Below are 16,989 nucleotides of genomic sequence, written 5' to 3' on the forward strand. Positions count from 1 at the left end.
TGCTTCGGGCAATGGTCCAACTGCTGCATCCCTGGCACATGCCAGCTACCTAAATATTGCTACAGACCCATCTCTTCACAGCAGCGGCCTCTTTCGGCAGGATAATGTCCCCTGCTACACTGCAAAATGTGATGAAGAATGGTGTGGAGGAACATGAGTTTACCCTCTAAATATGCAAATATACAATTAAAAGCTCTTAGTGAAACTTTTTTTTTTTTCACGTGTTTTTTTTTCCTTCATTGTAGATTTTGTGCCCTTCGCTAGTTTCACAGGGGCAAATGCGATATCGCCGCAAGAAAATCCTGGCACTATTGCATCTTACTCATGCAATGTCTGCGATGCTTTTTCTTGGAGAATAATCTTCCATCGCTGCCGCCCGCGACTTTCTCGCACGATAGACATTAGGAGTTTCTAATGTTAAAAAGCATTGCAAGCACGTATGTTGTGATGGGATAAAGCGGAGGCTCCATAGGGAAACCTAGGGGAGGGGGGAAAAGGTTATCGCAGCAAGATGGCGCAATTTTCTTTTCATGGCATTAGGAAAAACATGGGCTTCATATTCCAGCGATTTCACGCGCTCTTGCATTGGGAGAAAACCGCGCTATTTTATCTCCCGTGCAAAACCTGCATTGTCTGTACAGGACAAGGGGTAGATGTCTTGCGTGAACCGCTATCAACAGCATTTTCATCATAGAGATGAGCTTTACAGCAGCTTCATGGGCGGTAGACACAATGGATAGGAGAGGGACTCATAGACTTCTATGAGAGACTGTTCTGAGCGTGGTCTCAAACCTGTGCAGGGAGGGGAGTGGATACGCTCTGATATCACCTATTGTGTGCTCTATATACTGTGGACGTATATTGTAACCTAGCTAGTGATAGATGATTGCGGAGAAGCTTTCTCTACAGAGCAGGAAGCATCAGCCTATTATCTGCCTCTGTGATCCGTGTGAAAACTGCAGGATTTTAGTAAATGTGCTGGTTTTGAAATCAAGAAGAAAAAATGCCAAAAATAATTTAACTTTTTGCTTGGTTTATAGAATAAATCGCTTTCTGATGACGCATTCGCTTTAATGCTGATGTGTGCCACAATAAAGGATTCGTTCTGTAAAAACTGAGGCATGTGCAAATGCTCATACGCCCATGTGAAGGAGCCTGAATAAGGCATGTGAAGAGGGGTGCCATCCTGGCAAAACCCCTTTAAAAGCGTTGTCCCACAAAATAAAGTTCTCTCCTACTCGGTGGATACGAGATCTGTCAGATGGCTATCTGCTTTAGTGGGGTAGGGGTGTCTATGTGCCACTACCACTCCATTCATTCAGGGCCCCCCATTTTCGTGATCAGTTGGGGTCCCGGTGGTTGGACCTTCTCCTGTGGATAGGGGATTATTTCCTTTTGCAGGATGATGCCTTCAGTGATTGCTGCAGATGCCCATCAGTTCTGCGGAGCCCACGCCTCGGCTGATCGGTGTGGATTATTGGGCTGTTCTCTGTAGAGTTGGCTCGAGGTCTTGTGGTCTAGCTTTATATAAAGGTTCCTGTGTTGGCGTTTAACCACATTGTCTGCATGCAGTCAGAAACTTGTTGGGCCTGCAAGGTCACCTCTGTGTTAGCGTCGGGTGGAGCCATACTGGGAAGCGCAGTCCTACACGCACACACATGTATGGACTGGCGTGAGATCACGGATAGATGGGAAGTGGGCATGTTGTGCGAATCGTGCATGGAGTGACTGATGAGAAGCAGCAACAATGTTGCATGTCTTGTTTCTATTAGTTGATAAATTGTGTATCCAACCTGCTAGAACATCACATATGAAGCACAGCTGTAACGCCAAGCTCCTTAGTGCAGCGCTGTGTCCCGGACAGACTGATTAATGGGCTTACGGTAACCAGAGAGGTGACTTATCTGAGGGCAGACATCTGTTGCTGGCGGGATAAGTGTGCCAGAACACTTTCCTAGATCCCCTGCTGTCTGGGACTACCTGCTCATCCATCATGTGTCAGGCTTTACCTCTTACCACGGCTGTCACATATAATAATTAGGGCACATTGACAGTCGGATTGTTCCTGGATTTTATTTTTTCTTTAAGCATATTTTTGTTTAATTTTAGAGCGGAAAATCGGTTTCTCATCACTGTCTTCTAGCGACCTCTGTGACTATACAGGGCATAGTAAGTTATACGGGGGTCTGCAGACTAACCATCTCCAATCAGGCGTACTGTGTGCGCTCTGATGTTCTTCAGTCTGCATTGGCGCAGTAATGGAGTTGAGGGGACTGTTCTCCGAGACTTGCATAGTTGCCAGCGTAGCTGCAGAGGCTCATGGTTGTGTAAGGGACATCAATGGGACAACCATGTGACCATAGTTCTGATTGGGAAAATGGGACATTTTTGCCAATGTGAGTAAATTGCAGATTGCAGTGTGAGGGTGCTTTCACATCTGCGGTATTAGTGTACCTTGACTCCACCAGAAGCTAGGGGTTTGACAGGAGGAACGCCCCTCTCGCACCCCTAGCTCCCGATTGGGCCAAGGCCTGGAAGGTGCTAGAAGTGTCTCTATTGCTTGTGGCCGGCCTTGGCTCTGCTGCCGGCCTCAATCTTACCATCACGTCGGGGTAAGTTGGGTCGGGGGTGGGGGGCCATGCTGCTGTCACACCGACAGGGGAACAGCCTTTAAGCTGAACCTGCAGCTGGGGCCGCTGTATGCTGCTCCAAAGAAGCGTTCCTTAGTGGGCTACCAGGACCTGCAGCCCTGCCAACTGTGCAGCCTATCAGCTTCAGGGGGCATCATCCCCTGTGAATCTTGGCTCCACCAGGACTTCCTGGTGGCGTCAAGATACACTAGTACCCACATCTGCATCGTGGGTTCCCTTTAACTGCTTCATTAAGGAAAGTGGAATCCCCTGGCCGACCGGGTCTGTCTTATGACAGGACTGAACAGCACTGAATGGACCCCATTGACTATAATGGAGTCCGTTTGGTTTCCGCTTAGCTGCCCATAACTTTATAGGAAGAAATGGCGTGCATGCAGTGCTATTTCTGCCAGTATTTTGTGCCGGATCTGCAACAGAGGTTTTTGGGTCTGGAACAACCCCTTTAAAGCAAACCCCCAGACTCTTACATATACTTGCCCTTCTTTCTCCCAGGCTCCTCTTCAGAGCCAAGCACTTGCCACGTCAGGAAGATGAGTGAGGAGGGGTAGAATAATCAGCTCATTATCTATTAATTCAATACATAATGGTTGAACAGATTGATGGGCACTTTGGCTGGCAGCACAGACCAAATATTGTACTCTGCTATTGAACAGTTGCGCCCACTCCTGATATGAACGGTTTTCCCACCTGGCAGGGTGAATGCACCTACCGCTGCCCCGTTATGGAGCGGCACGGTGACCCTCCTTCACTATACGCGGGAGTCGCTAGTTTTGGTTGTTGGAAGTGCTAGTCAGGGTGATGCAGCGTTATATAATAGGCGCCCAGTGTGGTGTTGAATAGGATCTAGGAGGAGATGTCTGCTTTAATTTGCTTGTTCCCTCTCCGAGGCCTGCGGCTCACATTACAGATCCCCATGACTGACGTTTCGATTATTTCTTTAATTTAATAACCTTTTAAACATAGCTGGGGGAGCTTGTGGCCGGCGCTGGGCAAGCTGCGGAATAACAAAGCTTCATTTCCTCTGAAAATGCCTGACGTTATGAAATGGCGCATATGTGGTCCGCGCTTTCTGGGTGCGGAGTAGTACAGTCTGACATCTTGGACATCATCTGGATGTGGATTTTGTAAAGTTAGTCTTTTTCTCTCGACTCCATCATATATCCCAATTCACACGGAGACCTGTTGGCTGCTAAGCTTTGTCTGCCTGCCAAGCATCGGTGTTTGTTCTGAGCCGTGCTGGAAGGAAAGGGTTAATGGTTTGTCAAATCTGTCAGAAGCAACCCTGTAAACACTTTAATTTCCTGCTCCTTTCCCATGTAGATGATTGGGTACCCCCTGGGCATTAACATGAGCGGCACGTACCCCATCGTCTTAGGAGTTTCTCTGAGCTTTTCTCTTGAATACCAACTCAAAGATCCCCATATAATGTCTCTGCTGCCCCAGTGCCCCCCTCAATGCACATTAGCTATGCTGCTTGGCCAATTACAAAGCCCCACATCAAAGCGAGGCATCTACTGTGTAGGATTGCCTTTTATAGTAATTTTACAAGTTGTGCTTTTTTTTTTTTAGCTTTGTTTTTTTTTGCATATGGTACACAAGGATTAGAAGGGTCGGAAAAGGAAGATATTGTGTGTGTGTGTGTGTGTATAATATATATATATATATCTATCAATTTGCAGGAACACTGCCATCCAATGGGTGGCACTGAAAAGGTGGTGTTCCATCTACCTTATTTGCATATATTTCCCAGAGGAGCATGGATGGCCTTATAAGTCTCCTCATTCACCTTCTTGGTGCTCTCCCTAGGGAGTGATGTTATCCCTCCCAACCCACGTCATAGGCCTCTCACTAGCCAAGCCAGGACCCTACTGCACACTGAGGGGCAAAACCCAGAAACAGCTGTCTGCGTATGGATTCGGCTTTTGGTCAATTCCCAGTCATTGTTAGAAAGACCTGTAAAAAGGGTCTGACATTGATTTGCAGGAATGCTGACATCCAATAGATGGTGCTGCAGAGGTATTGTTCCATCTTCCTTATTGCATATATATTCAAGAGCATGGAGCATATACCAGGGCGTGGACCATTACATCTACATAATCCTTTTGTGAGCTGAGTACATAACCAGCATTAGCCTCTGTCCACATTATTGTCCAGAGCTTCTGCAGTGTGCAGAGCAACTCGGAACAAGAGAAACCCTTGTTGATTGGTACATCCAGCAGACTGTCATAGCTCCTTTTTTAAAGTGGAAGTCCTGATGCCAGTGTGTAGCCTTAAAGGAGATGTCCCGAGGCAGCAAGTGGGTCTATACACTTCTGTATGGCCATAATAATGCACTTTGTAATGTACATTGTGCATTAATTATGAGCCATACAGAAGTTATAAAAAGTTTTATACTTACCTGCTCCGTTGCTAGCGTCCTCGTCTCCATGGAGCCGACTAATTTTTGGCCTCCGATGGCCAAATTAGCCGCGCTTGCGCAGTCCGGGTCTTCTGCAGTCTTCTATGGGGCTCCGTGTAGCTCCGTGTAGCTCCGCCCCGTCACGTGCCGATTCCAGCCAATCAGGAGGCTGGAATCGGCAGTGGACCGCACAGAAGAGCTGCGGTCCACGGAGGAAGAGGCCATCTTCAGCGGTGAGTAGAGAAGTCACCGGAGCGCGGGGATTAAGGTAAGCGCTCCGGTGAGCTTTCTTTACCTCCCTGCATCGGGGTTGTCTCGCGCCGAACGGGGGGGGGGTTGAAAAAAAAAAAAACCCGTTTCGGCGCGGGACAACCCCTTTAAAGCATACCAGAGTTTTCAACAATGTTTCTAAAATGCACCAGGTTCTCTGTATCCCCTCGTTTGCTTGTGCTCTGTACCTCGTTTCATGTCTGTAAGTTTTGATTTTTAGGTGGTCTTCCCGATTTTTCTGTTGCTCTGCTGTTTGCAATCTACTTTCAAGGAAGGGGGTGTGCAGCAAGCCTAGTCTTCTGCCAGTAGTTCACTGTCCTGCACTTACTTGGCTCTACCTCCCATCCTGCATTGCATTGTCTCTGATCCAGTCAGCAGGGAGGCAGTATCTGAATGCCCACGCTTCGGCTTTCTCAGGAACATCAGACATTTAGAGACCACCTTGCCAAACATGTAGTAAACCCACTATAAGGTGCGCGCGCACACAGACACATGCTGTAACAGCAGGAGAGGCAGAGACTGTGGCGTTTATCACTGTGACTGCACATCTGTCAGCCTGTAAGCACAGGGAAGCTGCCTATGAAGATAGTTTCTCCCCCATTGCTATGAAATCATCCATATGTCCTTGTTACTGAGGAAGCTCTATACCCAAGGACAGAGTGGATAGCAGAGAAGCTGGAAGGGAGACCCCCAGTGGCAGCCAGTTCAAACATGATTTACCGCGGTAAAGCAACAGAACTTTGAATGCAAGTATATTACAGAAATGATGAGACAACACAAGCTGGTAGAGGTGCAGAAGTTCCCTGAAAAGTTAGTGCCCCTATAAAAGAGGGACTCCAGAATCACAAGTTATCCCCCATCCACAGGATAACTTGCTGATCGGTGGGCATCCGATTGCTAGGACCACTGTGATCCTGAGAACAAGCTTTGGTAAGGAATGAAGTGGTGGCTCCATTCATTTCAGTAGGACCCCTGCATATAGCCAGGTACGAGCCTGGGGCCATCTCCACTGCTCTTAGTGGAATGAATGGCGTGGCCTCCACTACTGAATGCTGCAGACCCTCATTCTCGGGGACAGTGCAGTTGGACCTGTGCATAGGGGTCAACTCTGTAGGCACCCAGAAATCCCATCGCACTCTGCCGTTAGTCCACCGTTAGTGAATGGAGTGTTTTATAGCAATTCACATGGAGAAGGAGATCTGTACTGAATAATGAACACCCTGCAAACGATAAGATCCGCAGCATGTTACTAATTGCTGCATATTCTGCCTGGCACAGCCACAACTGGTAGTTGGTTACAATGTATCAGTCTGGAGTGCAGGTGGGTGAGCTCACAGAGCATTGCTGGTCTGCGCACAGCTGTATCTGCTGCTCAGCTGCGAGTAGATCTGGATCTGCGGGATTTCAGCCTCTGGATATAGAAAGCCGTTGTCAATCACTACTGCATATCTTGTAATTAGTAAGGAATTCGGAATGTAAAGTCTATAAAAGTGTTACTACTTGAAACTTCTGCAGTGATTACATAGGCGCGCTCCTTGTGGCGCACTTACACGTTAGGCAGTGCTAAAAGCCCAGTGATTTACATTGGGCCATTCAGACTTGCGCTTGTTTTCAGAAGCGTAAGGGCGCCCACCCACTGGCGTTTTTTTACCTGCGTTTTGCATTTTGCGTTTTTCCTGCACAGGCATAGAGATAACATGTGTTCCTGTCCACTGGCGTTTTTTTTGCGTTGCGTTTGCGTTTTTAACATAGGAACTGTCAGTTGCATATGTGTCCTTATTTTTCTCCTAATGCACCCATGAATGTCAATGGAAATTCACGGAAAAGCCGCGAAAAACGCGCGGAAAAATCGCGGGAAACGCTGCGTTTTTTTCCCGCGGGAAACGCAAACGCGAGTGGGTGGGCGCCCTAATACACGCGTGAAGAAAAACATAACAAAACATGTATTTGACCAGGCTTACATGACTATGTCCCACAGCAAGCAGGTTGCGAGATATACACACGTAATAAGCAGTCATGAGATTGCGTACTGGCTGCATGCCGCCCATCACCATGTACTATCTTGGCGTGTGAATGCAGGCGTAATACACACAAAGATATGACATGCTGTGATTTTTGTTCTTGTGTGTGTATTTTGTGCAATATGTTTGAGCTATAACATGGCCACCTATGGGAGATCGGTATGGGGGGTATTCCATGCGCAGAATATGCTATGCTGACATGCTTGTGCGCGCACGGCGGTTTACGCACATAAATAAACAACAAACCTATGCCCGTATGAGTGAGCGGTGGCACAGCAGTTGTGTTGGGGCTTCGCCGCCGTTGTTCGGAGCAAGACATGTTGTTGGGAATCATTATGACAGCTTGTCACCTCTTCTAAATATTCGCTGGCCGTTCATGAAATAGCTTGTGATGGCGGTATACTGCAGTATAGGTTCACTCCTATAATGAGGTCTGACGCTCCTGCCTCTGCCATTCTGTGGATACTATGTGCTGAGATTTCATGTGAGGGTTCCTTGTAGCCGGATGGGCCTATTGGCAGTAGTAGCGCAAAGGGTTAGGGGTGTTACCCTCGCTCTCTCATCCGATTAATTTTAACTGTAAACCCCAGCATAGATTTTCTCATTGAATTTTGGCTCCCCTCTTGGCATCCCAGTAATGAGGGAGGTCAGCGCTGGAGACTTCCCAGCTGGGATAACAGCATTATCATTCCTGCCGCTGATTCCCATAACCTTCTGTCTTTCTGCGGTCTTGGTGCATTTCATTCAGCAGACAGAAAAACTATTCCAACATAGAAAATGTCTATTTTCTATGATGAGACCTCATTCTCGCTTTACGTTTCTGTCCTGTTTCTCTGACATAAAGCCCCCCAACAGGACATTTACTGCACATGATCAGGTACACAACATTGGACGTGGAACATGTGAATGTCCCCTGGATCTTATAGTCCTGCTGTGTGTTGGGGATCCGTATCCTGTCCGCAGTCAGTACATGTGAGCAGGTCTTACAGCTCCTTACATTACAGGGATAAGTTCCTTTTTGTGTGATATGTTCAGGACATCCTGCAGCCACATGTGTTCCTCTCATGGCGGCTTCACAGAGGGATTTTTCAGCAGGATAATGCCCCGCACACACAAGGGGGTCACAGGAATGTCCCCACAACATTGTCAAACTTCTGTGGCTGACCGGTCACCAGATTTATGGCTAGTAAAACATGTATGGGACCATTTGGGACGCCAACTTTGACAGCCTAAAAGTTTGCACGATCTAGAGGCTGTTACAGAAAATGTGGGCTGATATGCCGCAGGATACCATACAGAACCTGTATGCCTCCATGCTCGCCTGTATCACATCCTGTATACAAGCTAGACTATGTACAATGGGGTACTAGAGCCTGCATGCCTGCCTGTATCACATCTTGTACCCAAGCTTGAGGTGGTACAACAGGGTGCTAGAGCCTCCATGCCCGCCTGTATCGCATCTTGTATCCAAGCTAGAGGCAGCACAACAGGGTACTAGAGCCTCCATGCCCGCCCTTATCACATCTTGTATCCAAGCTAGAGGCAGCACAACAGGGTACTAGAGCCTCCATGCCTTCCCATATCACATCTTGTATCCAAGCTAGGGGCGGTACAACAGGGTACTAGAGCCTCCATGCCCACCTGTATCGCATCTTGTATCCAAGCTAGAGGTGGTACAACAGGGTACTAGAGCCTCCATGCCCATCCGTATCACATCTTGTATCCAAGCTACAGCCGGTACAACAGGGTACTAGAGCCTCCATGCCCGCCTGTATCACATCTTGTATCCAAACTAGGGGCAGTACAACAGGGTACTAGAGCCTCCATGCCTGCCCGTATCACATCTTGTATCCAAGCTGGAGGCGGTACAACAGGGTACTAGAGCCTCCATGCCTGCCTGTATCACATCCTGTATCCAAGCTAGACTATGTACAACAGGGTACTAGAGCCTCCATGCCTGCCTGTATCACATCTTGCATCCAAGCTGGAGGCGGTACAACAGGGTACTAGAGCCTCCATGCCTGCCTGTATCACATCTTGCATCCAAGCTGGAGGTGGTACAACAGGGTACTAGAGCCTCCCTTCAAGGGGTCAGTTTTCCACGATAAATTTTTCTTTTGCTCCGATATTGTAATCACTTAATTATAAAAATATTACAATCACACAGTTCCATCCCACTCCAGCGGCTCCTAGAGGAGGGATTTTTTTAAACCATGTGTATATACTGTAGCTTAGCAGGGTGGGTTTGATTTAGACCACTAGTCTCATGTCTGAGTCTCTGTGACCAATGCTCTGGTAGCTCACAACTTTTTTAAGACCGCCCTTAGGCTTTCCAAGTAAACAAATCTGCTTTGGTGCTCAGGTAAAGGGCCATTTACACGGGATGATTATTGCTCAAAATTCGTTGACACAAATGAAAATAACCAATAATTGTCCTGTGTTTACTATTCGCCCACTTTTCGTTATCACTGATTTTCCGTCCGCATAAAAATCATCGCTAGTTCGTGGGATTCTCACATAGAAGGTGAAGCGCTGAGCGAGAGGCCCGCGATCCAGCGGTGTTCTCTGCCTAAACACTCTGCATTAAAGTAGAACAACCTTAGTGGTGACTTCTGCGCTCGTGTGGTCGTACAGACGACGATCTTCCGTCAAAATAGGACATAAGTAGTAATGTGATTGCAATGGCCCCATGATAACGCCTTGCTCTGAGTACATGAAGTGTTGTCATGTGACATGGCACAAGGGTTCTCCCAGATGACTCTTCATTGTTAGTAGGGCGCTCCAAAAGCTTAATTATTCGAGGGCCACTTATTGTCCTGTGGACTGTTGTATGAGATGTTCCTGATTTCGACAAGGTCTGCCCACAATCTGATGCTGATCCCTAGACCTAAACCTATACAGTTTCAGCTTTCTCAATCCAGAATGCTAAAATGTAGATTTTTTGTTGTGCCATTCTAGTTAAACCTGCACATGCAGTTCTGGTGATGTGGGGAGCCTCCCAACCCTAAGTTGCACCTTAGTCAGGCCCCCTTCTTGCAGAGGGTTGGCCTGCATCAGTTCCTGCTGTGCTGGTGGCAGGCGGGATCACTGAAGGGCAGGGATTTCCAATTTTATGAAGGCGCTGGAATCTGATTGGCTGCTGTGAAATAACACATCACACCTTCCTAGTTTTCACACTTACTGCAAAGCCAAATAATAGTCCAACGCTTCCTGTTCAGTAGAGAGAACTTTTCAGCAGCCATCTGATCATCACAGATTACAATGAAAGGCGACACCTATATATATACATAACCGAGGAATCAAAGCTCACCTCCTCCCCTCCCTGCACAATCTCTGCATATGTCACAGTATGCCTAGAATACTCTTCACCCCCCCCCCCCCCCCCCCAACCCCTCAAAAAAAAACCCAGAAACCACAGGTGACGCATCCCCTGTCGGATATGGCGCGTGGACGCATCCCCTGTCGGATATGGCGCGTGGACGCATCCCCTGTCGGATATGGCGCGTGGACGCATCCCCTGTCGGATATGGCGCGTGGACGCATCCCCTGTCGGATATGGCGCGTGGACGCATCCCCTGTCGGATATGGCGCGTGGACGCATCCCCTGTCGGATATGGCGCATGGCCATAAGAGCTGACATGTATTTAATCCAGAAGTGGCTGTGGAGGACTTCCTGAAGTGTCTTATACAGTTTTTGGATTGGGTGCCTCCCGTTGTACTTTCTGACAGGTAGAGAGAACTTTGTAAGCACCCATATTAAAGTGTTATGGGTGCGTCTCTGGGATCCCGGGTTTAAAGGGGTTGTCCCGCACCGAAACGGGTTTTGTTTTTTTTTCAATAGCCCCCCCCGTTCGGCGTGAGACAAACCCGATGCAGGGGTGAAAAATAAAAACCGGACAGTGCTTACCTGAATCCCCGCGCTCCGGTGACTTCTTACTTACCTGGTGAAGATGGCCGGCGGGATCTTCTCCCTCGGTGGACCGCAGCTCTTCTGTGCGGTCCATTGCCGATTCCAGCCTCCTGATTGGCTGGAATCGGCACGTGACGGGGCGGAGCTACGAGGAGCCGCTCTCTGGCATGAGCGGCCCCATTGAGAAAAGCAGAAGACCGGACTGCGCAAGCGCGTCTAATCGGGCGATTAGACGCTGAAAATTAGACGGCTCCATGGAAACGAGGACGCTAGCAACGGAGCAGGTAAGTGAATAACTTCTGTTTGGCTCATATTTAATGCACGATGTATATTACAAAGTGCATTAATATGGCCATACAGAAGTGCATAACCCCACTTGCTTTTGCGGGACAACCCCTTTAAGTCTGATGCCGGGCAGCCCCCTGGGTATCCCCTCCGATCTCCTCCTAAGAGCCACAATGTGAGTGCTCGGAGCAGTACCTGGCTGTATATTTGCGTGGTGGTAAGTGTGCCTTGTGCACGTGCGGCGCTGGCAGGCGGTCCCCGCTCTCGGCTTTAGTCATACATCCTGCGCCCGCTGTGAGTGACTTTTTGACTGAGTGCATATTTTCTGGTCAAATCGTGATGTTCTGAGCTATTTTGAGATGAAAAGCGTAACCATATAAAACAGCGGTTTCCTTCTCTTTCACCTACGTCTCATATGGTGCTTATTTTCAAGTTGCGGATTCATGGAGATTTGCTTGGAAAATAAGACTTCCTTACCGTTCCTATTCTTTCCCGTGATCTGGAGTTCTGATGAAGAATCAACCCGGAGATCTTATTTAATATCAAAAGGGTTTTCTTGCAGAGCTGAACCGCACTTCTATCGTCTCACTTCCTTTTTACTAAAAAACCATGAAGGGCCGTGATGTTACTGGTCGGCCGCGACATTAACCCCTTGAGGATGCAGCCCCCCCCCCCCCCCCCCCCCTCCACACACAAATTGTACCATGTCACATACTGAAAGAATTGAAATAAAATTATAAGTGGAGTAAAATGGGGGAAAAACACTATAATTTTGACTACTTTGGGGGGGATCTTGTTTGCAGAGCGTGCATAACTTTATGCAATGGGTCGATATGATTACGATGGCGCCAAATTTTATTTAGCTTTTTTTTTTTTTTTTTCCTTACCCCAGACTACTTTTTAAGAAATCTAAGAAAATTCTTAGTATATTATATTTCTGCCAGCATTTTTACTAAGACATGCCACATAATAAGCACAAGTATATGGCCACCCGCGGGGGACTTTGAGCTGCTCCATATAAACCCCGCTGCTGGAGGGTGTATAGGTACACCTTTAGCGTCAAGGGGTTAATTATCTTGGGAAAGTAGCATCTGTCAGTGATCTATTAGTCAGGAAACAATCAGTTTGTGTTGTGCTGGAAGCAGGAAGAACGGGCAAGGGTCAGGATCGGAGGGACTTTGACAAGGACCAAATAATGACGGCTAGAAGACCGGTTCAGAGCAACTCCGAGATGGCAGTTCTTGTGGGGTGTCCCCAGCATATAGTGGCTAAGTATCTGCCAAATCGGCTCTAGGAAATGAGAATCGGTAAATTGGTGACAAGGTCATGTGGGCGTCCAAGGCTCATTGATGCGTATGGGAAGTTAGCCTGTCTGATCCAATCCCACAGAGCAGCTACCGTAGCACAAGATGGTGAGAGAAGTTAGTGCTGGTTAGGAAGGAGCAGTCATTATGTTCTAGTGATCCAGTAAGGTGGTAGCTGCTGTATCTGCACCCTCCTGGCACGGTTCCTGGCCACTAACTGCTGTCTTTCTTGTCACAGAATGAAGACAAACGCAGCCTCTTGCTGAGTGGCCATGTGGGGTTTGACAGTCTTCCAGATCAGCTTGTTAGTAAATCGGTTACCCAAGGTTTCTGCTTCAACATCCTCTGTGTAGGTAAGTCACACGTCATCTTCTGTTTGTGCAGTTGTTGTTCCTGTTGTGTGATTTAGATCTGTGCTTTGCTTTTTGCCCCTAAAAGCTGAGATTTCATACAAAAGGATCCAGTCCCATATTTCACAATATTGAAAGCTTATTGTCATCTGAGGCAAAACCTTTTTAAACAGAAGCCAGCAGTGAATCGGCTGATCATCAGTCCCAATTATCTGAACTGCTTGTAGTTTGCAGGAGGATTCCATGTCTGTGTACTTGCAAGTTCACATCTCCAGTGGGGACTTAAAGGGGTTGTCCCGCGATAGCAAGTGGGTCTATACACTTCTGTATGGCCATATTAATGCACTTTGTAATGTACATTATGCATTAAATATGAGCCATACAGAAGTTATTCACTTACCTGCTCCGTTGCTGGCGTCCCCGTCGCCATGGTGCCGTCTAATTTCAGCGTCTAATCCCCCGATTAGACGCGCTTGCGCAGATGGGTCTTTTCCCTTTGGCTCGGCAGCAGCAGCGTTCTGGCTCCGCCCCCTTGTACGCGTCATCGCGTAGCTCCGCCCCATGACGTGTGCCGATTCCAGCCTCCTGATTGGCTGGAATCGGCACATGTGACGAGGCTGAGCTACGCCATACAGAAGTGTATAACCCCACTTGCTGCCGCGGGACAACCCCTTTAAGAAATGGTTCAAAAGGGGTTTAGTCGTGGTGTTTTTGTTTTTTTTTGTTTGTTTGTTTTTTTTATATATTCCTAGTTGCCTAAATAAAAAAATAGTATAACTGCCATCCAGAAAACACCAGATAATTAAAATATCACATTACTAATCCTCTATGATAAATGCACTAGGAAAAATAATACATGCAATGCCAGAATTGTGGTTTTTGTTTTTTTTTGTCACCCCCATATCCAAGGGAAAAAAATTGAATAACAAGTGATCAAAAAGTATATATGCCGAAATGATAATGAAAACTACAGGGAAGGTGAGTGGCCTTATAAGGCCATTCATGCTCCTCTGGGTAATATGCAAATAAGGAAGATAGAACAATTCCTCTGCAGCGCCAGCTCACTCATCTTCTCCCTAAGGAGAAAAGATAGCGTTTCTGACCCACGTCACAGGCCTCTTGCTAGCCAAGCCAGAAACCTACTGCACACTGATGAGGGGCAAACACCCTGAAACAGCTGTCTGTGTATGGATTCTGGCTTGGCTTTCAATTCCCAGTCATTGTTACAAGGCTTGTTTAAAGAGTCTAACATTGACTTGCAGGAAACTGCCTTCCAATAGGTGGCGCTGCAGAGGTATTCTTCCATCTTCCTTTTATGTAAACTACAGGTCACTATGCAAAAAGTAAACTTCACACAACCCAATTAATAAAAGAGCTATATTTTTTTTTTTTTTTTTTTTTTTGTCTTATTACATAAATAAAAATCTAAATTTGGTATTGCAGTAATCATACTGATCCACAGAATACAGATAATGTCACTTTTACTGCACCATGAATATTATCAAAGCAACCCCTCCAACCCCCATTGGTGAAATAGTATTTTCTTTCCCTTTCTCCCTACTTGAAAGTTTTTAAAAGTCTTGCAGCAGATTATTTAGGACATTAAAGGGTACCAATGAACAATACCAGTCGTTCAGCAGCAAGCTGTAGATAAGTGACTGAAAAATAAGAGCTGTCCTGTGGGGAGAAAAGAATGGAAAATGAGAATATCAAAAAGGGTAAGGGGTTAATGACACAATAGCCAATGATTCTGGGATTAAAATGTTTGATCTAGTATTCTGCAGATATCTGATGGTCAAGAATGTCTTTCTCAGCCTAGAGCGTCCAGACACCTTAACCCTTTTCAATCAACTGTCTGATATCTTCCTACATTCTGATTGAAGCTTGTACAGCTCCAATGTCAGAAGTCCGACAGGGTATTCTTACCGTCTGTTGCCAGCCACTCCACTGTCGGAGCTTCTCTGGCGCACACACACACTGGCTTTAGCCAGCAGATGGCACTGTTGTATAACCGCAAAAAGAGCCTTTTAGGAAACCCTGAATCCAAAATTTGATTGGAAAGGGCTAACAACGGGGTCGGACAGTTGTATCTAGGGCCTGTTGGCCTGTGTTTTTGTCCCTATCCCATTGACCTTGTACTTGGAATCCTAAAAGGCGTCCCTCTACTATTTCCACAAGAAGGTATGGAATGCAGAGTAACACATCTTACCGGTACACTTGGCCAATTCAGAGATTGGAATCTCCTTGTCAGCAATACAAAGGCATTTCCTGAGATGTCAGACATGTTGGTAAATGCCTGAGTCGCTGTGTAGATGTCAGGTCAATGCGGTAACTCACCTTTTTTGAAATTGCTTGTCTTTTCTATTAAGATTTATGGCTGTTTGACATGTGTTGAACATCGCTGTAAGTCACTGAGCAACTTCCCAAACTAATTCTCATAAAGTCATAAAAGTTCCTTGCGAGCAGGTTTTTTTTTTCTCGCCTGGGGAGTAAGTTTTCATGAATATGTGCTGACTGATAAGGTGTCCAATAGACATTATTAGGGCCCTTTTACGCTGGATGATCTGATGGGTGCTGCTGCCCGACAGGCCATCCAAGCGATGATCATTCCTGTACTTTTACACTGAGTGGGCTGGGGATCATTCCAGCCCACCCACCTAAAATGGTATAAAAACACAGTTCCTACACTCCTGCTCCAGCAGCTCGCTATCCAGCCCCAGACACTCTGAATCTGGAAGAAGCCAGCGGGCAGTCACATGACCAATCGGCCAATCACAGGCTTCAGCAGAGATTCTTCCACAAGCCTTAATTGGCTGAGCGGTCCCTTGCACAGTGTATATTATGTGATGGCCCGCCGGCTTCTCTCAGATTCTGAGCGACAAAGACCGGGGCACCCGAGCTGAACAGGAAGCCACTGCAGCGGGCAAGTATATGGTTTTTATTTTATACTATCTTAAGCCTTTCACATTTATTTATTTAAGTAATGGAAATAGCCATTACATTGATCTCCATGATCTTGTACTGCTCTCTTCCACGAAGAGGACGTTACATGGGAGTCACCAGTACTTGTAAATTTCTCTTTCTTAGGCCCAATGTCCCTGGGCGGATCTGACTTGCGAAAGCCGCCCATAGAGAAGCATAGGCGCCCACAAATGACATAAAGCATGCGGATTTGATTTGCAGACCTTTTGGTCCAGAAAAAAAATCGCGGCATGCTCCATTTTGGTGCAGATCCTACATGGACGGCTTCCATTGAAGTCAATGAAAACTGTCCAGTCTGCCGCCCGTCCGCAATTCGGACGGGCCATGGATTCCGCGGAAAAACAGGAGTTTAGAAAAAAAAAGATAAACTCCATTGCTCATGTGCGGCAATGCGCTGGCTGGCGCTTCCGCACACATCCACCGGGAAGGAAATAGAAGACCTGGACAGGTAGGCAGGGTCCGATTCTGCTGCAGGCCCCTGCATGCGGCAACCAGTCCGCCCCGTGAACATGAGGCCTTAGATCTGTGAAGTCAGAATCTGCATGAAGAGCCATTGTGGCATAAACTATATGACTGCTCGTTTCAGTTCGGGTATATGTCTAATGTCCTGTGATATTGAGGCAGTACTGCGAATGCCATAAGGTCCTGTATGAGCTTTAGAGTAACGGGGCTCCCCCCAGCAGCTGAAAGCCCCATATAGCACTACATAGGCATTATATGGCGCTGCCAACGGAGCAGGAGTGCCTCAGCGTGAAAGTGCAGTTACTCTAACCAAACCCGCCTGCATTACTTTCTAGACCGCTCCATTCCTCTCTACT

General features: G+C 47.1%; 1 protein-coding gene across 4 annotated transcripts in view; it reads left to right on the forward strand.

Moving 5' to 3' along the window:
- The window catches only part of SEPTIN8 (septin 8), a 107,094-nt gene that overhangs the window by 64,317 nt on the left and 25,788 nt on the right, over positions 1-16,989 (forward strand). For all 4 annotated transcript variants that reach the window (XM_066591210.1, XM_066591208.1, XM_066591207.1 and 1 more), the window contains one exon: positions 13,078-13,192. In XM_066591210.1, the coding sequence (XP_066447307.1) occupies positions 13,078-13,192 (115 nt within the window). The remainder of the gene's footprint in view (positions 1-13,077; positions 13,193-16,989) is intronic.

The sequence above is a fragment of the Eleutherodactylus coqui genome, chromosome 2, assembly GCF_035609145.1.
Source record: "Eleutherodactylus coqui strain aEleCoq1 chromosome 2, aEleCoq1.hap1, whole genome shotgun sequence".
NCBI classification, from domain to species: Eukaryota; Metazoa; Chordata; class Amphibia; order Anura; family Eleutherodactylidae; genus Eleutherodactylus; species Eleutherodactylus coqui.